General features: G+C 27.1%; 4 protein-coding genes across 4 annotated transcripts; all 4 read left to right on the forward strand.

The window, feature by feature from the left end:
* Nucleotides 1–5,865: 5,865 nt before the first annotated feature.
* On the forward strand, nt 5,866–6,297 carry GO595_004626 (uncharacterized protein; the record flags this gene model as incomplete). The annotated part of the gene is made up of 1 exon (XM_067917779.1): nt 5,866–6,297. The coding sequence occupies one exon, from the start codon at nt 5,866–5,868 to the stop codon at nt 6,295–6,297; it is 432 nt and encodes a 143-aa protein (XP_067775208.1).
* A 10,249-nt stretch (nt 6,298–16,546) lies between these two features.
* GO595_004627 (Clan CA, family C19, ubiquitin hydrolase-like cysteine peptidase) lies at nt 16,547–17,977 on the forward strand (the record flags this gene model as incomplete). The annotated part of the gene is made up of 1 exon (XM_067917780.1): nt 16,547–17,977. One exon carries the CDS (start codon nt 16,547–16,549, stop codon nt 17,975–17,977), a length of 1,431 nt encoding a protein of 476 aa, XP_067775209.1.
* Nucleotides 17,978–22,355: 4,378 nt separating this feature from the next.
* Nucleotides 22,356–23,081, forward strand: GO595_004628 (Proteasome subunit alpha type-6; the record flags this gene model as incomplete). The annotated part of the gene is made up of 1 exon (XM_067917781.1): nt 22,356–23,081. The coding sequence occupies one exon, from the start codon at nt 22,356–22,358 to the stop codon at nt 23,079–23,081; it is 726 nt and encodes a 241-aa protein (XP_067775210.1).
* Nucleotides 23,082–25,915: 2,834 nt separating this feature from the next.
* GO595_004629 (uncharacterized protein) lies at nt 25,916–26,398 on the forward strand (the record flags this gene model as incomplete). The annotated part of the gene is made up of 1 exon (XM_067917782.1): nt 25,916–26,398. The coding sequence occupies one exon, from the start codon at nt 25,916–25,918 to the stop codon at nt 26,396–26,398; it is 483 nt and encodes a 160-aa protein (XP_067775211.1).
* Nucleotides 26,399–26,462: the final 64 nt, after the last annotated feature.

Raw genomic sequence — 26,462 nt, forward strand, 5'->3', positions numbered from 1 at the left:
TCTTCACAAGGCAAAATACAACAATAATATCATAATGTACATGCATAAACAAATGACTTTTTGACAGCGACATGCTTGAAAGCAAATTAAATAGATATACTATTAGAATTTACCAAAGTAAATATCATTTCGATGAAATTCAGTGATGGTTTTATTTTTTGATTAAAATTGAAATTTGTTTGTGATGATATTTCTTGAAGTTTTTCTGTATTATCATTCCGTATTATTGTTGCTATTTCATTTTGATTAATTCCTTCTTTTGCATATTTCTTATTAAGTGCAAAATCTTTTTTTTTATAAAAGAATCAATATCATCTCTTTTAAAAAATTAAAATCCAAGATTTACATAATAATTTAATGATATGAACATAATATAAATTGGCTGTCAATTTGTTTTGCGAAAGAATATTCAAATTCAATTCCAATTTGAATAATTTACAATTTTCGCCATGTTTTTTGAACAAAAATAAAATTCGACAAGATGCCGAAACAGATATTATTAAATAGCAAGTTATCGACATTGCATAATTGGATTAATTAAAATGAATTAAAAGATTCAATTATTATATATTAAACTAAATTAGAATCAAGAATCAGGATATTTTGAAATATCTAATGTTTTCTGTATTACAATACAAATTTTATATCAATGTTACATTAAAATTCATTTTTGACTTAATTTATATTTTATAAATTGATCAATAATATCAATTGCTTCGCATGTAAATTTTTATGAATTGTCATGTTCTACATATTAATTATGTTTTATTAGTTTAAAATTTCATAAAATTTAATCTTTAAGACGATCAGTGCAATTAAAAGTAAAAAGAAAAAAATTTGCATTGTTGTGATAGTAATGTACGCATTGATTTGTAAACTTTTTGAATATGATTATATGAGCTCCATTTCTGAAATTAGATTAAGTTTGATTTCATCTTTAACTAAACCCCATGTTCACTATGTATTATCTATATCAAATGAAAGTCGATCAAATTATATATTTGCCAAATTATATTTGAATGATTTGAACAAATGTAGGTACATAAAATAATAATAAAAAAAACCCACATATAGGTCAAAATAAGCACATATAGATGAGAATCAACATAAAACAATAAGTATTGAGAAGCAAAGAATGAAATATTACAACATTCATTCCAAACCATCTTTGCCAGATTTTATTTTTATTCGAAAAAAAAAAAAAAGCGAAAATTGTAAATTATTCAAAATGTAATTGAATGATTATATTTCTTCATAAGAAATCAGATTGAGAGCCAATTATTGAATGCAATTTGCATTACACTATATTCAAATTCTCCATAAAAATTTGATGGAACCTCCACTTTTTGAATACTACTCATTCAAATTTCCCACAATTGTCGGATAGTATCATATCATATTAATGTTTATAATATTTCCATCAATTAACATAAAATTTGAAAGCGAGATTCCGCAAAATAACAATTTTATTATTGATGAAATAAAACGAACTTTTTTCTATTCAAGTAACTTTTTTCGGCTTTTCCCCAACATTCGATTCTGAAGTGGGCTATGTTTTCTGCAGACACTGTTTATTCTTCCATTAGCCCCCATTCATAAAATGATAACATTGCAATATCTATTGCATTTATTTGATTAATCCCATACATTTACCTCATTTCACGAACCACTTTCCAAAAATCTTTCAATGATCGTTGTGTAATCTCTTGAAAATTCCATTAAATGTGGCATTTAAAATTTGGCAGGGAGAAATATCAGATCTTCCAAAATGCTTTCCTAATAGTATTAATGGATGAAATTTGGGTTTTTCGATAGATAATGGCTGCCTTGTAACGTAATAGAAATTTTTAGAAAATTTAATTCATTCAGTATAATTTTTGATATAGATTTCCTGACTTTCAAGATTGTTTGATAAGTAGATTTCAAATACTGTTTTGTTATTTTCTTCGATTAACAGTAATTTATCAAAATTACCAGGCCTTGTTCTCTTTATAAAGATTGACGAAAAATTATCGTGCATATAAAAAATAAAGTTTGTTACTTTGAATACATCCCATCCATTACTAACATCTATTTTGTATTAAGGGTAGTATTCAGCAGTGTTTTGTAAATGATAAGAATTTGAAACTTTTACCCTGTTAAAGTCTTCTTCAATAGTAAAAAGGAAATTATTTTCTTTTAATGAAGTGTGTTTCTTCATGTTCTTCGAGTTCATTAATCAGATCATGACACGATTTCATCTATGAAAAAAATTCTAAACGGATTTAATCCGTTTAACAATATAAATAAAGCTCAGTTCAAAACCCTTTGAACAAACTTTTTCGAATTGAACAAAAAAGCATACAAAATTGTCCCAACCGCCTGAATGAAGCTTTGTTAAAGGTTGGATGTCGAAAAAAGTGACTATATTCAAAAAGTCGAACGATGAACATATCATTGAAACTTTTTGAGTGGCTAACAAAATGTTATCATTGAATTAATTCTATAAGGTCTCTCATTCCGAAATTTCAATGAAAAATCATGCAGCCATTCATTTGCAGTCCTGCCACAAAAAATTGACCATTGAAAGTTCAAAATTGTCCACTTTTTAACGTTTTTGCCAGAACACTAATTTTTATCCATCGGTCATTAAAAATTGTCACTTTCAACCGTATTCAATCAAAATATTTTTTTTATTTGTGTTTGAATCAAATAAAAAACATTTTGCAATCTTCTTTTCAATTTATTAAATTCAAAAAAAGCGAAAAATTTATATCATTATGGAGAAAAATATAAAACTCACTTTGATAAAAAAATTGTTTTTCTTATACTTTTAATTTTTAAAATGCCTAAAATGCCAACATCACACCGTAAAAAAATTATTATGGAACATCAATCATATTGGGATATATTAAGTAAAATTGAGATTCCAATATTAAAAATTATACAAAAGATAACTTTATCTTCTATTTTACATGAATTTTGGTATTATGGTTCCAAAATTGGTTCATCAACTGTATTATCTTTTAGCCCAATGGTTTTGTTTTCACTTGGCCTTACTGATAAATCGATAGAATTAAGTTATTCACTTGCTTTTCATACATTTTTATCTTCATTAGGTAAAACAATATTTCATAGAAGAAGACCATGTAGTTATCCAGAATTTTATATCAAATATTGTTCATCTTCATCTTCATTTCCTTCAAGGCATACAATGAGTGCGACTGTTCTAGCTAACTTTACACCCATAAAATGGCCAATTATTATTTTTATGATTTTAGATAGAATGGCTCTAAGCCAACATTATTTATCTGATTGTATTGTAGGTTATATTCTTGGTGAAATTTCTGTTTTGTTAGGCAAGCATCTAAAAAATATTAATTTAGCTATTGTGATTTTTTTAGGAGCACAAAAGATGTGGTTTTCTTCTTCATGTGCAAAAATTTTTGCAGGATCTCTTTCAATAATATGTTTGGAAAAAATTGCTTGTACACCATTTTTAATGCCACTTGTTTTCATAAGGTTGTTAATAGAAAAGTACCCTATGTTCAAAAAATCTTATCCTATTGCTAATGAACTATATGCTTCATCACTAACTATGTTTATCATTACTGCATTAAACTCATTGTTTTATATCCTAAGGCAAAAAGGGATCATAAGTAATGCAATCTGGAATGTTCATGAAGCAATGACTAACAAACTAAAGCTTTTATTCTAAACAATGCTCTTTATTTTTCAAAGTATGAGTTATAAAAGTGTATCTATTGATCATAAGTTTTTTTTATGACAAAAATATTATCATTTTCTTTATTTCATCTAAAAAAAATGTATAATTTTTTTGAACCAATATCAAGTTCAGATATCTGAAAAGCATATAAAATAACCAATTCATGTATTCGGATACAGTAATAAATCAAATTTAAAAAAAAAAATCATTAAATATGTTATGTTTTAAATTAAAAAATGATACAATCACCATTTTTATCTTTGCTCTTCTTATTTTTTTTTTTTTTTTGGTCTTTTTATCCTTGGTTTGGTTTGTTTCTTTTTGTAAATCATTTTCCATGAATTTTGTTGCATGTGTAATAAGTGCTTCTTCAATATTTGTTTTCGTTTTGATTGATGTCTCAAAGAAGGCAACAATATACCTTTTCGCAAGTTCTTCTCCTTGTTCTTTAGAATTTAATCGTTCATTTTCAAGATCACGTTTATTACCACATATAACAATAGGTATATTTTGACCTCTTGATTTAATAATTGAACGACATAAGTCTTCAACCTCAATAATTGTAGCTTTATCATTAATTGCATATACAAGAAGAAAACCACTTCCTTGTCTTATTAACCATGATCTATTTACTTGGTTATCAAAATAATCTGCAACATTAAGAATATTAAAGACAATATCCTTTTTTCCAATATTTAACACGCATTTTTCTGATTCATCCTGTGGATTCGTAGAGTACTTTTGCATAAAATATTTTATAAGTGATGATTTTCCAACCGTAGGTGGTCCAATAACAACGATATTGTATTCGTTTGTAGTTTGTTTTTCGATTAAAATGACATGACACAACACCAAAATTCAATTTCAGTTCTGCCATTTTAAACCGTCGTCAGTTCGCAAATTTCAATAGAAAAATTTCAATGAATTCAAATACTCAGAATTTTTTTTCAGAAAAATGAAAACCGCTTTTTGATCACTAGGAAAGCAAAAATTTTTAAATAGATTTTTAACCAAACTTATATGGTATGTAGGAATTGTTTTATATATATCGAAAAACATAGTCATTGTGGATTTCGTTAGATAGTTTTTGAGAAAAAGTACTTTTAATAAAAATCAAAAATCTTGCTTTATCTCAATAATGAACATGAGACTTCGTTGTTTATTTATATTCTTGATAATAAATCTATAATAAACATTGTGTTTCAAATTTAAAAATTATCCATTCTTATAATCTAAATTAATTTTGTAAAACTCTTTAAAATCAAAGTTGATCCAATAAAATTCATTAAATGTTATTTACATTTGATTTACTAATGGGCCCCTTCTGTCTTAGCGATACATGGTTTTTCCATTCCTCTCTCTCTCTCTCTCTCTCTCTCTCTATATATATATATATATATATATATATTAATTCGAACATAATACATATATATAACACTCTTCATTCTGGAATTGAATGCTAGTGAACATCGACAGCACGGTCAGTTTTTAAATTTGATATACGAAGAACAAAAGGATTTGTAATTAAATCAGATTCAATAAAAATATAAGCACGTGCTGAATTTAACTTTACACCTTCTATGAGTAAATTTGATTTTGATTGTGCTTCTGTTTAATTGATAGGAGATGTAGTTGTGTTAAGGTAGCTACAAAATGCTAAACATTTGTCATCAATGAATAAACTTAACGCTGTACTGAATATGTAAATTTTATATGACTTGCAAAAGGAAGCATACCTGTTCGAAGATTACGAAAAAAAGATGATAATTCTGATACTGCACCATTAAATGTTACATTAGAATCAATTTGGAAATTTCGAATTCTTTCATCTGTTTCACCAACAAAACGATAAGGATAATTCAATTTATTGAAAAAGTTAAACCGTTGAGCTGAAATCTTTCATTTCATTATTTAAAGCATGGCAACATCACTTCTTAAAAGAATATGTTGTTTCGTAATTGGCCTTATGATCATTGGTATTATTTTATCAATTGTTTATGTTGTATTTGAAATAATGGCAGATGCGCAGATTAGGGAAGTAGTTACGATGGATACATTGAAATCACAGGATCAGAAGAGCGTAAGTTCTGCACTGTTGCATTTGCCTTGTCTTATACATTGTTGATTTGATTTATAACTTTTATGGTATCAAAATTTTAATGGATGGAGGAGGTGATTTACCTGGATGCCTTAAAAGCTTTGCGTGCTGCCAAAATGTGAATACAAAGTTCCTTCGTCCAGTTTGTTGCCTTATTCTTTTGATCATGATTGGTATTACATATGACAGAACATCAGAAAGCCACAAGAACCAATGGATAGAGAACACTGCTATAAAGGTAGCGAATAACAGTCATACATATTATGACGCTTTCCAATCGTTCCAAGCATTAACTGGTTTGGATGAACATACTTTTCCAGATGGATATGAACAATGGATTACAGATGATTGGGAAACACGCAGAACTTATAGAACAGCAGTCCTTAGCGTTTACATTGTACAGATTGTTGTTTTAATAGTTGCAGCATGTATTTTATCATGTTGTGTAGTTAAATATGCTTTAGATGCAGCTAAAGCTGATTCATCATCATAAAATTCTTTAAGTTTTATGTTTTTCAATTAATAATTTTTTTGTTATCAGTAATATATTAGAAAAATATTATTATACAATAAAGCAGAAAATTGCATAGATGAACAAAGAAGGATAATTATTATCCCCAGTAAAAAAACTCTGTTTTTGGTTTTAACAAAAAATTCTTTGCCAATCTTATGGAAGTTTATGCGTAGTTTTCAAAATCATTTATGGTTTTGTTGAGCAGGATCTGATGATTGTAAATTTATTTGTTTTCTTTCTTCAATTATTAATTCTATCATATGACTATCTTTGATTTTCGATGGTTCTGCACATTTTTGCTGACATGTTTTCGATATCAAAATAGGTGGCAAGAAAGAAATTTGTGATCATTCCAAAATAAAATAGAAGTAATGGCTTTCGACTCACATCACAATAGTATTTTGGGTTTCGCTTGTATCGACTTGATAAACCAAAAACAAATGAACTTCCCGAACGGAATGAAAAGCAAACATAAGTATGTTCCATTTATCGGCTTTGTCATTAAACATATTGAATGGGAAAAGTAAAAAACAATTCTTCTCGAGGACAACAGCTCCTCCTGCAATGGTAAAATCGGAGCATGATTCGCACCCCAAATCGTAGTTACGCCGTTTTTTGAATGCACTCTCAATCCAATACAATCAATTTCAACTCAAACGTATGTTTCTATTGTTTGCAGACTATAAATCTTCAGCTGAATAATGATGATTTATAACAGCACGTGTATGTGTTGGTAAAATTGAATTGTTGTAAAAACATGTTTTTGCATTTGAAATAAGCACCTGCTCAATCATTCAAAAAGTTATTTGAATATGAACGATCACATTCATTTCTTCTTGAATGAGCCGAAAAGATAACTATGTTACATTATTAAAAGAACTTGAATCAATTATTTTTGATATAAATGAAGATAACATTGAATCAAAAGGTGAAAGTGCCATGAATTTATTTGATATTAATTTTCCATATTCATCTAATCTTATCATTTCACGTTTAATATATAAATCTTTTATAGTTCAAAAGAAAGATATTAAAATATATTTATTATTCATAAATATAATTAAGTCAAAAGAAGAATCAATTCAAGAAAATTATAACATAATCGAAACTTTTACACATTTTCTTCTTCAATTAAATTCGCAAGAATCATATTATTTTCTAGATAACATGATTGAAGAAAATTATATTTCTTCTAATGTAGTTCAAACAAAAAACACATTATATTTTGCACATTATTTTACTGAAACAAAAATTATTCAATTCAGAAATTCTGAAAAAAGTAAATATAAATTTTTTTATAGATATTGAAGATCTTAAAAAAGAAAACTGGAAGCTACATAAACAACTTATTAAAGAAGGAATTAATCCTATGCCTGTTATTAAATCGATTCGTAATGATGATATTGATCAACTTCAAGAAATTTCATCACAAGATGATTTTGATTTTAATCAAATAATTGAACCATCACTTTATGAAGTTTTTTTCATTTGTTAATAAAAAAAAATGAAAATGTTACCTTAATTGCGTATGCAGCATTTTTTGGATCTATTAAATGTTTTAAATATTTACTTATGAATGGTTCCAAATTAAATAATATAGGTAAATATGCAGTTGCAGGTGGAAATATAGAGATTATTCATTTATGTGAACAAAATAAATGTACTTTTAACCAAGTTCATGAAATTGCTTTAGAATTTCATCGGAATGATGTCTTTGATTATTTTTATAAGAAAAACACTATTAAAATCAAAGAATTCACTCAATTAGAAATTGAATGTATCAAAAATGATAATTATTCTTTATTTATATCTTTATTAGATAATATAAAGTCAAAATTTTATATAAATATCATTAATGAAACAGCAAAAAATTGGTAATATTTTTTTTAGTGAAATATTGTATGAATGATAGTAAGCATCAAAAGACAACTTTACCCTGGGCAACAGGGTCAGGAAATTTCGAATTAATGAAATTTCTTCGTACACAAAAAGGAATTGATATTAACTATGGAAATTTTTATTTTATTTTAGAATTCCTAAATCATATTTGGGATCTATTTAAATTATTTGAAACAGCACTTATGATTTCATCTTCAAATGGTCATATAGATATAGTTAAATTACTTCTTGAACAAAAAGGAATTAATATTAATGCTAAAGATATTTATATTATTTGCTTAAAGTATTTTAGTACAACATAATGTTTTTATGTTTAATTCGGTAAAACATCTTTAATTCTAGCATCTGAAAATGGTAATACTGAATTGGTTAAGCTACTTCTTGAACAAGAAGGAATTGATATTAATGTTAAAGATATTTATTTGTTTTTTATTTAAATTTTATTTTAATTATTTTATATTTCAAAATAATATTTGAAAATTATTTATATTAATTTATACAGCACTTATGTGGGGAGCTAAAAACGGTCATACAGAAATAGTTAAGCTACTTCTTGAACAAAAAGGAATTGATATTAATGCTAAAGATATTTATTTGTTTTATTTGATATTTATTAAAATAATTTATTATTTTAAAATAGTATTTGGAAATTATTTAAATTATTTAACACAGCAATTATTTTGGCATCTGCAAATGTTCATGTAGATATAGTTAAATTACTTCTTGAACAAAAAGGAATTGATATTAATGCTAAAGATATTTATATTATTTGCTTAAAGTATTTTAGTACAATATAATGTTTTTATGTTTAATTCGGTAAAACATCTTTAATTCTAGCATCTGAAAATGGTAATACTGAATTGGTTAAGCTACTTCTTGAACAAGAAGGAATTGATATTAATGTTAAAGATATTTATTTGTTTTATATAATATTTATTTTAATAATTTTATATTTCAATACAATATTTAAAAATTATTTAAATTGTTTAAAACATCACTTATGAAAGCATCTTGGAATGGTCATACAGAAATAGTAAAATTACTTCTTGAACAAAAAGGAATTGATATTAATGCTAAAGATATTTATTTGTTTTATTTGATATTTATTAAAATAATTTATTATTTTAAAATAGTATTTGGAAATTATTTAAAATATTATGGTCAGCACTTTTTTGGGCATCTAATGTAGAAATTGTTAAATTACTTTTTGAACAAAAAGGATTTGATATTAATGCCAAAGATATTTATTTGTTTTGTTTAATATTTATTTGAATAATTTCATTTTTCACAATAATATTTGGTAGTTATTAAAAATATTTTGGACAGCACTTATTTTAGCATCTTCAAATGGTCACACAGAAATGGTTAAAATCCTTCTTGGACAAAAAGGAATTGATATTAATGCTAAAGATATCGTTTATAAGTGTTATTTGATATTTCAAATTTAAAATTTGGAAATTATTTATATTATTTATTACAGCACTTATGTATGCATCTGAAAATGGTCATAAAGAAATTGTTAAATTACTTCATGAACACAAAGGAATTGATTCAAATATTTCGAGATCTATAAATAAAAAATAAATAAAATTTGAAAATATATTTTCATTATTTACTTCTCATTTATGATTAGTTTATAATATTAAAAAATATTGTAGATATTATTTTGCTTCGATTTTTAATTAGTATATAATGAATAAATAATATCATGTTTCGCACCTTTACATTAAAAATGAAAAAATATAAAATTTCATATTTTTGATCGTTTTGAGTATAAAATATTTTATTAATATAATCTACATCTTATTTATAAACATATGAGTAAAGAAAATTAAATCAAATGAAAAATGTTTGAAATCCCATTTTTGATGAATTCCAATTTTTTCATTTTAAACATAAAAAATTGAACAAAACAAATCACATATAAGATATCACTACATAAAGGAGTGCATACTTATATGTATTTATAAAAAATTGAAAAATTAAATTTGTCTGCACTATTTATCGTTCCATTTTTCTTGTAAATAACATCTCATTCCATAAAGGAAAAAATTTATCTAAAATTATACACAACAAAACATTTGAAAATTATATTTACTTTGTTTGAATATTTTCGGATTGTGCATTCGACATCTTTGACTGCTTCTAAAAATATTACAAAAACTAAAATTTTAATATTTCTTCAATAAGCGATTCAGTATTTATATTTTCTAGTAATGAAACTTCAAATATTTTGTAATCATAATCTTTCAGGTGTTTTTCACATTTTTCCTTTAAATCATCTAATGAAAATAATTTTTCATATGATTTATCACTTTTGTTATTGTATACAATAATAAACTGAGGTTTACCAAGTAAATCTCGAATTTGCTCTAATGCATCGAAGGTTTTTAAACAATTAGGTTGATCAGGACTACAAACAATAATTATCTTATCTGAATCACGGACTATCACATTATATATTTTTGAATATTCTTCATCTCCTCCTATATCCCATACATTAATTTGTTTCTTGTCATTATCTATATTAAAGAGATCTGTTCCTATAGTTGGTTTATAATCACCATGATCAATGCCTTGTAAAAGTTCACAAAGAGTTGTTTTTCCTGTTGTGCCCATACCCATAATAGTGATTTTCTTTGGCTGAGTGTTTTTCTCAATAAAAATATCAGGTTTATAAGGTTTATCAGGACACCCTGTGTGACCCAAATATCGCCCCCACCTACCTCTTGCAACGTAGGGTCCATCATTAAATGAACGTATCCTGTAGACAGCGCTTTCGAGAGCACCCATTTGGATAGTCAAATAAATTGGAAATGGATTGAATACTTATCGTCGTTATAACGATCAATTTCAATTTAAAGAACGAGATTTTTCATTATTTATTTGGCCAGCCGGCTTTGATCAAATCAAAAAGAGAGGGGATGGAAATGCACATTGTGACAGTGATATCAGTGGAATTTCTTACGAGATAGGATTCAATTCATTTGCTATTCGGCTGGAATTCAAAGTGCAACATTTGGAATGTCGAACACAGGCACTTCAATTGGTGAAAGTGCATTTTGATAATGTTCTTCAGTTGCTTCAATTGTGTATTCTTCATTTTATTCATGTTAGCAAATATTTGTTAAATAAATATTTAATGAACCATCAAATTTTTTTGGCAAAACTTTTAATTATTGTTTGTTGGATTATTTTAATTTTTGCCAATTATAATAGCTCACTTGGATTTTATCTGTAAAAAGTTCTGATGTTTTATATTTATTATGCAGATATGATTTAGATGTCTTTATAGAAATGAAAGCGGAAAGCAAGGAACATAGTGGCAAAAAACTGCTTTGTATCTTTATGGTTATTGTAATATTTCAATTTGTCTTAAAATAGGACGTGGTCTGGCATAAGTTCACCATCTTAAATGCTCCCCTATACCACAGGGGTGACAATCGGATTTGAATGGAAAACGATTAAAGTGAATAAACTACTCAATTGATTTTCGTCACTTTTTTCTGCGCAGAAAAAAAAAACATTGAAAAAGCCTTTTTAACAAAAATAATGAACTGAAAGGCTAATGATTATATTCATCAGATCTCTATTATACCTTTAGGTATTGTCCAATTCAATCAAATTGACCCGACCAAATATATATTGAATTTTAAAGAAACAATTCTTAAATTTTAATTTTGCATGTAAAGTATTCAAATAGATCACATTTACAATCGTTTTTAATCGTGAGTTTCACTTTTTGTATAATTTCCACTTTTTGAGTTTGTTTTTATCGTTGTGTGTATTAAATCTTATTCAGCTACACATTGACAATTTTTGAGAGCCCATTGTGTTTGATTACTTGCCAAATTGAATTGTAATGTTTCAAATACCCCCTTATATTTTGCTTTTTGCTTGAGATTCCATAAGTTTCAGGAATGAACATTTTAAAAATCTTTGTTAAATTATTGATTGTGTTTGAGGTAACTCGCACTTTTTTGCTATTATTGTTTTAGGCATTTATAATATAGTTTATGTATTTGTCACAATATTTTCCAAAGATTCCTTCGGCCTTTGCAACAAGTTGATCAAATTCATTTAAATGATAATTCGTGCACAAGGTTTCACGATTAAAATTGTTAGAAAATCAACATTTTTATCAACATATTGATTATGTAATTAATTGAACGACAAGTACGTTTCACTTGAGAAACCTTTAATAGTTTTATTTCAATATTTATAAATATTGTATCAATTTTGATTGTTTTCAGTCATTTCATTAGAGCTGAACAATATATTGAAAAGTTATTTTATTTTTGTCAAAAAAAGTCCTATTGAAGGGATTCTTGTTTATATATAAAATAGTAAAAACAAATCATTACACTAGGAACTGCATCGAATATATTATATGACATTGTTAATTGACTTGATCGTGAGTTATAACTCTGCGTTATAACTGCCTTATAAGGCATCAGTTGGTGTTTGATTATTTGTAGGTAAACCAAAACTATATGTGCTATTAGTTGATGTTTGATTATTTGTAGGTAAACCAAAACTATACGTGTTATTAGTTGGTGTTTGATTATTTGTAGGTAAACCAAAACTATATGTGCTATTAGTTGATGTTTGATTATTTGTAGGTAAACCAAAACTATATGTGCTATTAGTTGATGTTTGATTATTTGTAGGTAAACCAAAACTATATGTGCTATTAGTTGGTGTTTGATTATTTGTAGGCAAACCAAATTCGTTTGTATTGTTTTCATTTTGCTGGTCAGAAATGTTTCCTTCTTTTTCAAGAATTATTTTAACAATTTCATTTTGACCTTTTGATCTTGCTAAAATAAGTGGAGTTTTTTATTGAGTAAATAAATACCAAATATTATTTTGAATCTAGAATATACTTAAATAAATTTTAAATAAAACGAATGCATATCTTTAGTATTAATGTCAGTTCTTTTATCCTCAAGAAGTAATTTAGCAATATCAGTATAACCATTAAATAATGCAATCATAAGTGATGTCCAATGTGTTATGTATAAATACCAAATAATTTTTACTATAAACCTTATATAAAAAAAAATGAATATTTTCCTTGATATTTAAATCAATTTTTTTGTTTTTAAGAATTAATTTGACGGTATCAATTTTATTTTTTTCTGTTGCAAGCATAAGTAATGTTTTAAAATAAATTAATAAATTTCATATAATTTCTTGAAAAACCATCCTTAACATCAACATCAATATTTTCTTGTTCAAGAAGTAATTTTAAAATTTCATCGTATCCTTTCTTAAGTGACATTATAGCTGCAAAACCATATAATTTTAATAAACATAAAATAAAATTAATTAATTTTTTTGTCATTTATGTCAATCTCTTTTTGTTCAAGAAGTAATTTAACTATTTCTGTATGACCATTTCTAGATGCTTCTATAAGTGCTGTATCAAATATTTTAAATAATTTCCGAATATTATTTTGGAATATAAATTTTAAATAAAATAAATTAATATTTTGAGCATTAATATTAATTCCTTCTTGTTCAAGAAGTAATTTAACTATTTCTGTATGTCCATTTAAAGATGCACACATAAGTGCTGTAAGAAATAATTTAAATAATTTCCAAATATTATTTTGAAATCCAAAATTATTAAAATAAATTTTAAATAAAATAAATAAATACTTTGAGTATTAATATCAATTCCTTTTTGTTCAAGAAGTAATTTTACTATTTCTGTGTGACCATTTTCAGATGCAAACATAAGTGCTGTTTTAAATAATATAAATAATTTCCAAATATTATTTTGAAACATCCCAAAATTATTAAAATAAATTTTAAATAAAACAAATAAATATCTTTAGCATTAATATCAATTCCTTCTTGTTCAAGAAGTAATTTAACTATTTCTGAATGTCCATTTAAAGATGCACCAATAAGTGCTGTTTTAAATAATTTAAATAATTTCCAAATATTGTATTGAATTTTTAATCAAATGTAATAAATTTCAACTAAAATAATCAAATATCTTTTTCATTAATATTAGCTCCCTTTTCAAGAAGAAATTTAACTATATCTAAGTGGCCATGACTAGATTCAGAAACAAGAACTGAACCAAGAAATATAAATAATTTCCAAATATTATTTAGAAACATAAAATTATTAAAATAAATATCAAATAAAACAAATAAATATCTCTAGCATTAATATCAATTCCTTTTTGTTCAAGAAGTAATTTTACTATTTCTATATGACCATTTTCTGATGCTTGAAGAAGTGCTGTTTTAAATAATTTAAATAATTTCCAAATATTGTATTGAAACATCCCAAAATTATTAAAATAAATACTATATAAAACAAATAAATATCTTTAGAATTGATATCAATTTCATAATGTTCAAGAATGTATTTAACAAGTTCTATATTCCCTGATTGCACTGAGAAAAGTAAAATATCTTTAGGAACTTTATTATCTTCAATGAGATATTCAACGAGAAACAAATTACCAATTTTTGCTGATTCATTAACTACAGTTTCATCGAATTTTATTCCATAATCTTTCAAAAAAGAAAGGATTTCATAATTACTATATTTCACACAAAATAGCTCAAGTGGTTGATGCTTGGAATGTCTATATTTAAAAGATATGTCTATGAGGGAAATTCTGCTATTATCTTCCGTTGAATTTTCTTCTAATTTATTTTCATAAATATATTTAAAGATATCGTTTCGATGAAATTTAATTGCTGTTTCATATGCACCTCCAAATGATGAATGATTTTGTTCGCATAAATGAATGATTTCAATATTTCCACCTGCAACTGCAAATCTACCTGTATTATCCACTTTTGCTCCATTCATAAGTAAATATTTAAAACATTTAATTGATCCAAAAAATGCTGCAAAATCAATTAACCCAACAAATTGTCGAAAAAATTGTCCAACAAATGAATATTTTTCATAAAAAGATGGATTAATTATTTCATTAAAGTTAAAATTATTTTGTGATGACATTTCTTGAAGTTCATCAAGTTTATCATCTCGAATTATATCTAATAATTTGTTTGAATTGTCCCGTTTCTGAGGTTGTTCTGTAGTTTCAAATATTTGATTTTCCTTAACTTTATTGATGTCAATTATTTTTTCTTCAAGCATTTTTTTAATATGATAATTTTCATTTGTTAAGTTTTCTGTTAAAAATGATTCAAAAATATCAATAATTTTGGGATTGCAACAATAAATTTCATCTTCCTTCATTTGGATTAATCTTAAATAATTTATATATGCTTTATAATTATCAACATTACATTTAAGAGCAGAATAAATTAACAAGACTATAACATAGTTGAACGATAAAGGATAATTTGAAAAATATAAATTCATGGTTTGTTCCACAGAAAACTCTACATTTTCCTTACTTATGTTAAAAACAATTGTTTCGAGATTTTTAAAGATTTGTAAATTATCTGATTTATTAGGTACGCCAAGTTTCAACTGCTGCAATAGGCTAAAGGTAACAAGAACACGTTAAGAACCATATTTCATTACACATTTCTTTGTTTTGAGAACTTTATGCAAAAGTTTTCTTTTCATTCGAATTATGCAAATCACTAGTTAATCTTAACCTGACACGGTCATACGTCTTGGGATTTCTTCATCTTATTTTTGTTCTAATTTAAGAAAAGCAATCGCATATATATGTAATGAAATAAAAGATGAAAATATACAATTTTATAAAATGAATAAGAAAATTCTTTTGGAAGCATTTTAGAAAAAGACCTATTCTATATATCACCATTTAGCTTATATTATGATAATATATATAATAGATCATAAGTAAAGAAGATCTGCTCTAAAATTTTGTAAAATTTACTCGGCGGTTATTATGATGTGACGGTTTTTTGAGCAACTTATGAATGAAGCTTCCTATTCGGGAGGGATCATGAACAGAGGAAATACATGCTACATGTCCTCAGCACTTCAAATACTTTTCAGGTTTCGTCCTTTTAGGAAAATTATAAAGAATTTATCAGCCGATTTTAAAAATCAACCAATTTTTTCTATTCTTAATAGTTTAGCTCATTCTTTAAAATATGGAAAAGACCCAATAAATCCAGATTCTTTGATAAATTTTTTAAAAATTGATCCTGGTATTCAATGTGATATCTGTGAATTTCTAACAAAGCTTTTAGATGTACTTATTAGTGTTGATGAAACAAATAAAACTATTCCTTTGAAGGATCTTTTTTATTTATATAGTAATAGAACACAACAAAATTACAAAGATAATCAAATTTTTCTTACAATTCCTGCAGCACCAAACCAAAGTATAGAAGAATCCATTAACTCTATGCTCAGTGATAACATTGAAACCATTGAACGTAGTCCGCGTTTATTATTTGTTCACATTCAAAGAATTGAATTCAACAAAGAAACGAATGAAACAACAAAAGACTCATCACCGATGATTATCAGTGATTCTCTTCGTATTAATGACGAAACTTATTCTATTTATTCCATAGTTCAACATATTGGGCGATCAAATTCAGGTCATTACATATCATTTATTCATGATTCTGATGGTTGGCTCAAATGTAATGATTCACGTGTTACCAGCATTAGTGCATCTGATGTTTTTACGTCAAGTTTTGATGAACGATCTCCTGCATATCTTGTAGCTTATGTTCATTCGTTCACAGATGTTCTTTCTATTCGTAATCGTATTGAAGCAGCATCTCACTCTCTAAAGCTTGTCTTCTTTGATGCCAAAAAGATGAAAAAAGAGGCCGAATTTGAATCTTCCACAAATTCTGTAACGGATGCGATATCACTTGTTAAAGAAGTTAAATCCCAATGGGAATCGCGCTTCAAATGCACTCTTTCAACACGCTACCAACTCGGCAACCAACGCATGACGCGTGACTTCCCTCATGACCCCGGTGAAGTTCTTGTTTGGTTTGAACGTTTAAGTATGCGAAATTTCAATCCGACAAACGTTAAAATTGAGCCGATACGCGTCACTTTTGGGATCTGTGATACTTCACTTCACTTCAACGTATTTTTTCATCCGGAGCAAACAACAAAATCTGTATATAGCTTTGGGAAGCGATTTATGACAGACTTCCTTCATAGCCGTGAGTGTAATCTCCGACTTTATATTGAAATATATGAACAGTTAGTAATCATTAATTCTGATTATGACAAAACACTTTTTGAGTTACAATGTTATTATGAAGACCTTAGATTCTTTATCTCTATTAACAATCCAACGCCACGGAATTTGATGTATGCCAAAGTTAATCTATTTCAAACAGATAATAAATTAGATCAACTTGACCCCATTAAATATCCTGTACACTTAGACGAAACCATTGATTGTCTCTTAGACTATGCCAAAGAACAACTTCATGTTGGCTCATGTGTATTATATTCGATGAAATACGACAACGAAATTCCAACAATGCATGAGATATGCGGAAACCCAAATCTAATTGACGTCGTCGCCAACGAAAAGGAATTACGCGCAGAGCGTTCGCCGGAAGTTAACTCCAACAATTGTTACATCGAAGGAATCGGAATATGTTTCAAGTTCGCAATCGAAAGCGAAGAAAATATCGACGAAATAGAGGAAAGAATCGGAAAATATTTGGCGAACTACGTCGGAAGCCAAAGGGTGCGCGTGGCGTTCAGAGTCGGCGACATGCTCACGAGGCCGTACGTGCCCGGAGAGGAAATGGACCTGCACGCAGACAACGTGACGGCGGTGGTGAGCGTTGTGTGAGTATGTAAAGTGTAAATGTTTGTTAAGTGTAAATGTAATGTAATGAAGTGTACAATGTGAATATTATTTTGATGACATGTGAAATATATTTGTAAATGTAATGTAATGAAGTGTACAATATGAATATTATTTTGATGACATGTGAAATATATTTGTAAATGTAATGTTAGTGAATTATATTATTTATCAATAGCCAACATTTGAAATTTTATAATTAATGTAAAATATCAGATTACGTTTAGAAATTATTCATTTCAAATAATGAATAATATTGTTTGATGAATATTTATCTTTTCATTAAGTTGAAGTTTGTTAATATGTAAAAAATATATTTTTATACAAAATAAGTAATAAAAATGTATTTAAACTATTTTTATTTTGTATTTTATGGAAGTTTCACAATTATTATGAACTTTAATTAATTATTAGGAACATATTTTCGAATCAGATTCAAAATTTCTTGATCGCTGCATAAGTCAAATATATTTTGAAATGCATTAAACGAACGCCAAACAATTCAAGTGAACGTGACAAGTTTTTGCATACACATCGAAAACATTTAAGTTCAGAAGTAATTCCACAACATCAAAGTTAGCGAATTGGCATGCAATATGCAGTGCGTTGTAATTATCATCGTTAACTTTCATTATGTTAATATTTGGTTGTTCTAAAAGTAATTTCACAAGCTCGACGTTATTTTTAGTACATGCAAGTAAAAATGGCGTTTCAAATAATATAAATAAATTTGAAGAGAAGTTTCTTCATTGATATCAAATATATTTATATCAAGTAAAAGTTTCGTGCAATGAAAACTACCCGATTTACATGCGAAATGTAATGCATTCATAAAAACATAAAACGAACATTACAAATATTAAAAAAACATTAAAATGAAAAACAAATAAACTTTAAACAATTAGAATAAACTTCAAAAACATAAATGAAACACTCGCTTTAATTATTACGTTTGTATGAGGATATGAAAGTAAAACACTTTGTGCTTCAAAGTTATCATTTTCACATGCTATATGAATTGGAGCTAAAAAACATTTAAATAAATTCCAATAAAATTAAATAAACAGAATGAAATATTAAAAATTTATAGTTAATTCATTCACATCAATTTTATCCAAAGACAAAATAAATGAAACAAGTTCTGGATTACCATTTTCACAAGCGTAATGTAAAATATTCATAAAAACAACAAGAAAACGCCAAAAAACACAAGAAAACATTACTCGATTTATCATCTATTTTAATTTGTTTAATCGAACAAAAATATTTAACAACATCCAAATTACCATTTTGCGCAGCAATTAATAAAGAACTCATAAATAACATAAAAAAACTCGACCATTAGGTTTGGAGTTGATCGATATGTTTAATTTAGATAAAAGGAATTTAATGATTTCTAAGTTACCGACTTTACTTGCATAATGTAATGGATTCGGAAATTTAATAAAAATAAACTCGAAAACATAAAAGTTAATATCCGATGGTAAATTCACATGTAGTGATGGATTATCAAGTATAAGTTTAACTAATTCATATGAATCATTAGTACACGCAAAATGTATCGGTTGTAATCCTTCAGAAGATTCGATGTTAACATCAAAATCCGGATTTTTCATCAAGAATTTTACGATGTCAATATCACCGTTTTTACAAGCGATATGTAATGGCACTAAAAACATTTAAAACAAATACCAAAAAAAGCGAAAAAATTTCTTTGAAACATTTAAATATATATTATACATATTAATATTCAAGTTTTTACATTTCAAAAGTATTTTAACTAAGTCGATGTTATTCTTTTCTACAGCAATATGTAAAAATGCATTTCCTTCATCAATAATTATGTTTAAATCGATATAACTTATTTTACATAGTAATGAAACGATTTGCATATTTTGTAATTTAATTGCTTTATATAAAAGTTTCCCGTCATTATAAAAACCATTAACATTTAAACCTTCTTTCATTATGAATTCGAATAATGAAAAGTTTCCATATGTTATACATTTTCGCGCAATTTTTTCGAATTGTTTTAAACATCTTTGATTCGGTTGATAAATTTGGAAAAATAATTCATTTCGATGATATTTAATAATTAATTTTAAATCATCTTCAAAAGAAAAGTTTTGTTCGATAAGTGAATTAATAATTTGTTCATTTCCACCAAAAATTGCATATTTGATAATATCTTCGTCAATTTCGACGTTATTTTGTAATAAGAAATTAAAACAATTATACGAACCAAAAAACGCACAAATTTGTATTAACGTTTCATTATTATTAATCAAATTCGATGGAATATAATATGGTCTTTGTAAACTGGAATTAATATCGATGTTTCCATTACTAATTATCGATTGTAAATTATTTTCATCATCTTTTTCTATAGCAGAAATAATAAAAGTTAATCGTTCATTGTTAATTTTGTTCTCGATTTCATTAATGTTTTGAAAGAAATTTGTTAATAACTTTCGAATTTTCGGAGTTTTGTATTGCATTTCGGGTGAAATTAATTCGTTTTGATACATACTATATAATATATAAATAATTTCATTAAAATATTTTCGTGAATTATTATACGTGGCTAATAATCCAATAAAAATATATACTAATGTTTCGAGTTTATTCGATTCGTCTTTGTTTCGAATAATTGAAGAAATAAATTTAATGTATAAATCGATATTATATGGCTTTGAAATACACGCACCAAAAATACTTTGCGTTAATGTATATATGTGTGAGTTGTTGGTGTAAAGTAATGTGCCAAGGAATAATTTTATTGATTCTTCAAAATTATCATCACTTAACGAATATATAAGATTTTCTAGTTTTTTAAGATCTTCAAAGTCTGTAGAAGTCGAAAAAAGATTTTCATATTCAGAAGATACAGTTTCAAATTGTTCAACTAATTTTTCAAGTGATGGATCTTGAAGTTGTGATGCTATGCTTTTAACAAAATCATAATTTGATTTGACAACATCTATTTCACCACCTGAATATAATTCTGAAATTGTATCAAAAAATGTTGGAGATCCTTCATATTGTAATGAAAATGTTCGATTACCATTTCTATTATATGAATCAAAAACTGATTTGGAATGATTCATTATTGTCTTGAAGTCACAAAGATATTCAGTTCCATTGAAAAATAGCGAGAAATTTTGATTCTCAATTTCATCCATTTTTTAAACGTGCAATAAATAAACGGTCGATTATCTGCGTGGCTTTCGTCAAAGCATTTCAGAAGTACAAAGTAAATTTTATTTAAAATTTTAATAAGAAAAAAGTTACTTTCATCGTAACTATTACATGGTAAATAAGGTCTTTTTGTATTTAAAAATATTTTGCAGAGGCATTTTTAAAATAAATTGCTTTTTAACCATTTCTATGACTTTTATAGGGCTTTTAATGCTTACATGGAACATGATTTTTTCTAATTTTTGTCCACTTGTGAAGAAAATAATTTTCGGTTTTCGAGTGTATTAACGTAAAATTTGCCCGAAAAAAAAAGATTTTGGCGAATATCATTTATGTAGTTTACACCAAGAAAACTTTTGACATAATTGAACTTTTTGAGATGCCAGAAAAGATTTGCACGAATGAAGCCAAAAGTTTGTAAAATAATAGTATTGGGTGATTCTGGTGTTGGAAAGACAACTATTATCAATATGTATATCAATGATGAATTTAGAGCCGATTTTAAGTCGACAATAGGAGCAGACTTTTCATCAAAAGTTATTGAAATTGGTAAAGAAAATGTTGAATTACAAATATGGGACACTGCGGGACAGGAAAGATTTTTTACTGTTGGCAATGCTTTCTTTCGTGGTACAGATGCTTGTATTATTGTATACGACATCTCACAACGGGAATCATTTAATCACCTTCAAACATGGATGGATGACTTATATATAAAAAGCGGAATACCGTCTAATGAAAAATTTCCATTTATGATTTTTGGAAACAAAACAGATTTAGGTGAACGTAGAGAAGTACAACAGAGCGAGCTTGAGCAATGGTGCAAAGGCAAAGATATACCTTTTTTTGAAGTTTGTGCTAAAAATGGGGAAAATATTGAAAAAGGCTTTATCGCTTTAAGCAAAATTTTCCTTGCATCTCGCGCCCAAAGGCCATCTATTAACACCATCACAATCAAAATGCATGAAGATCAATCCAGATGTCAATGTTAAAATTTAAAAATCGTTAATAAATAATACTAGTGTATCGCATTTCAAAGGTTTTACTATGCTATTGTTTATTTGTTATTTTTTAATGATATTATTAATAATATGAAGGAAAAATAAACGTTTTAGGGCACCTTATTTAAGTTGGTCAAACAGACCTTTCGAAAAATAATTAGAAAATGTCTTCAACAGCGGATCGCTTTATCACAATCTTTTCACCAGAAGGACGTCTTTGGCAAGTTGAATATGCTTACAAAGCAGTTAAACAAGCGGAAGTTACTGCAATTGCTGCAAAAGGCAAAGAAAGTGTTATTGTTGCTGTACAAAAGAAAGTTCAAGACAAACTCATTGATCCATCAACAGTCACCCATATGTTCAAAATCACTGATCATGTTGGTGCATGTCTTGTTGGTCTTACTTCTGATGTTTATTATATTTGCAGAAGACTCCGTTATGAGGCAGCTTTATTTGAGCATAAGAATGGCCTTGAAATTCCTGTATCTATTTTAGCAGGAAGATTATCTGAAATTCATCAAATAGAATCACAATACTCATCTGCTCGTCCAACAGCAGTTTCAGCTATTATTTTTGGTTTTGAGCCATCTAAAAGCGATTTTGATCTCTATAAAATTGATCCATCTGGAGTTTCATGCGGTTACAAAGCTGTTTCATGTGGCGTTAAAGAAAATGAAGGTTTAAGTACCCTTGAAAAGAAGATACATCCAATGGAAACTACAAAGGACAATGCTGAATTTGTTGTTTCTACACTTCAAACAGTTGTTGGAGCCGATTTCGATCCCAAAGAAATCGAAGTTGCAATTATAACCAGAGAAAACACAAGATATCGTCTCATGGACGAAGAAGAAATTAATGCAATTCTTACAGCTGTTGCTGAAAAAGATTAATCAGTAAAGCATATTTTAAAATCAAAGCCACTTTCAAGTAAACAATTCAAAAAATCGTTGTATCTTTTGTAACTTAATGAATGATGAGCAAATGGTTATTCAGTTTCAAAACGAAGTCCAAAAGTTTAAAACTTTGTTTCAAAATTATCCAAAAAAAGATGTGTTTTTACGAGAGCTAATCATAAATGCATCGGAGGCTTGTGATCAAGTTTTATATCTTGCAAAAAAAGAAAATAACTCAGAAATTTTAGACATTCAAAAAGAATTATTTATAAAAGTTATACCAAATAAAAAAAATCTCTGTTTATCTATTCTCGATTCAGGTGTTGGCATGAAAAAATCAAATCTGGCAAATCTATTTTCGATTCAAGGGCATGGATTAAACCTTCTAATCAGTTCTTTTGAGGAATATCAAAACTTTTCACTGTTAGAACAAATTAGGTCTTTTATCGATATTTCTTGTATCCAAACGAGTTATAATTACAACGCATGCATTTGGAGATTGCCAATACATTTTAGAATGTTCAGCTTCTGATCCTTTTTTCATCATCAAGCAAGATTACCAAGGACCAGATTTAATTCGTGGAACACGAGTCGACTTATATCTTAATTCAAACTCGCTAATATTTCTTGAAGATACTTATCTTATTGATCTAATTCAATCTCATTATGATTGGATTATCTATCCAATTTATCTCCAAACCGAAAGCTTTACAAGGCACCTTAATTCCATGTTATTTTGGGTACAAAATCCAGCACAACTCAGAAGATGATTACTTTCGATTTTACAAATCTCTAACAAACGATAACAACGGTTATTTGGTGGTTAGTCACTATGAAGATAAACATACAGAGTTTTCTTTTACGGCGTGTATTTTTGTACCTAAACAAAATATCCAACAAAAAATTATTAAACTATATATTAGACATGAATTTTATGCTGATCTTTTAGAAATTGTACCTGAATATTTACAATTTTTAGTTATTATTATTGATGTACAGGATGCAAGCAAAACGATTCCTAAAGAAAGATTCGTGAAATCCAAATGTTTTAAGGTTATGAAAAATCGACTCACAAAAAAATCAATTGAACTTTTAAATCAAATATCTAAAAATGGAACTGATTTAGAAATTTTTTATAAGAATATATCACTTGGAATATACGAAGATTCACAAAACAAAAACGAACTTGTGAAGTTGCTCAGATTCAAAACAAATCAAAATGTTCGAATTTCATTAGAAAATTATGTCTCAAGGATGAAACCATATCAAACGAAAATTTATTGGACATGTGAAGAAGAAGAGAATTCTCCAATGATGGAATACTTCGATTCTAAAGGAATTGAAGTTATATTTGCAAAAGGGAATTATGAAACTTTAAGCTTAAATTGCACACATAGATTTAATAACTATCAGCTGATTGGTGTTGTTGGGGATTTATGGGAAACTGAAGATGATGAATATGAAAAAAATGTAAAATGTGATGAAATTTCTTTAAAAAGAAATAATTGGCGGCAATTGTGGAGATGTTATTGTTTCAAAACGTCTTGCGAAGACAAAGTGTATAATAATTGATAAAAAGAAAAGTTATACAGATGGGCTAATGAACATGATAAAATCGCAAGCAATGATTGAAGGGATTGATGTTGAGTTAATTTTACCAAAGAAAATTTTGGAAATAAATGTAAATAATGACGAAATGGTTGAATTGTTAAGGAAATTGAAGGAAAACAAAACCAATGAAGCAGTTGTTAGCGAAGTCATAAAACTCTGGGAAAATGCTCCATCATTTCCCAGCCCCTGATATTGAAACCTTGAAGATTTAAAACCGTGATTTGTTATTCAAATATTTTACGGTTATAAACTTTTTGGATGAAAAATAATCGTCGGTAGAAGAAAATATGTTATAACATATACATGCATATTCTAACAACTTTTTCTCAAAATTCAGCAGAAGAATCTCAATAAAACTATGATATCATTTCAATCAAATCATCATAATCATATTTGAAAATAAAGAAGAAAAAAGGGTCAATTTTTTTTTATACTTGATTTAAATATTGCTTTTTTAGTTAAAAATGAAATATGCATCTTTTGGTGTACTAAGAATAAAAGCAAGAAATCATAATTCTATATGTAAATTTATCAATGCCACTAAAAGAATTAACTTGTTAGGTTACTCAAAAGCGAATTCATAAAAACAGTGATCAGACACAGGATAAATAATTTTGGAAAAATTATACAGCTTGATAGCACTTTTTATGAAAAATTTAAATGGTTTATTATACTCAATTGAAAGGTTTATTTACTTAATTGTAAAAGATCCACTTTTTGAAGTTTCATGAACGAAATTAGGAATTTCTGAAAAAAACATAATAAAAATAATGGTGCTGTATGCAGAATGTAGTACATTACGTTGAACCCATCTTCTCAATCTCATATATGAGGAAGACAAAAAATAAATCAATCTGGAAGAAAATATTGTGCTTGGACAAAGAAAGAAGATAAAAAACAGAAAGATTTAAGCAGCGGCTTTGGCAGTGATCTCAATAAATTAATGAAATATTATCATTATCGCTCTCCAGAGTAAAAAAATAAAAATAACAAGAATGAACGTTAAGTAAAATTATTAACTTTACCTCGCTATTATTTGTAAGTACAATTGGTCGGAATTACTCTGAAAACTTTTTGTATATAAATTTTGACAGCTGGCAAACGTCTATCAAAAAGTTGTTAATAGTCATTCAAATTTGTCAGTAATTTTTCCAACCTGTCGAATACAATACGTATTCAAATTTGTGTGGGCAGAAACGGTTTTAAATTTCATCACTATCATGGATGGAAGCAATGGTTTCTTCTCTGATTTTGACTTCGATGGTAACCTTATCTTCCGAGACCAATCCAGTGATGATTTTTTTTCTATCCGAGAAAAAAACAACACATTTCCGCGTGAAGAAAATGCACCTCCTCAAGAAGAAAGTGTTACTGCTCCTATCAAACACGTCTCTGATAGCAAAAGAAAAAGGAGAAATCCGTATCATCATAACCCAAAATTCGACTACAAATCATCCAACATATATCAAGTTTTCAAAGAGAATGGCTGGGACAAACTAGTCTTTTCAGACGTATCCAAAATCGGGAAAATGTTTTCGGATTATTTGCAAAAAGACTTAAGTCGCGATGCAAAGAGAGAAAAGACGCATTTATTCAAATGGTTTGAAGACAATTTTGAGGAAATTCAGCCACTTATTCCTTACGTAGAAATAATCTATGAGGAAATATCTATTACCGTGTGTTTAAATATTACTATCCCATGATTTTTAATATTTTATATAATGCAAAATTTCGATTTATGTGTATTCTTTATTAACATATTATTCG

Source organism: Histomonas meleagridis (assembly GCF_020186115.1).
Source record: "Histomonas meleagridis strain 2922-C6/04-10x chromosome Unknown contig_27, whole genome shotgun sequence".
NCBI lineage: Eukaryota > Parabasalia > Tritrichomonadida > Dientamoebidae > Histomonas > Histomonas meleagridis.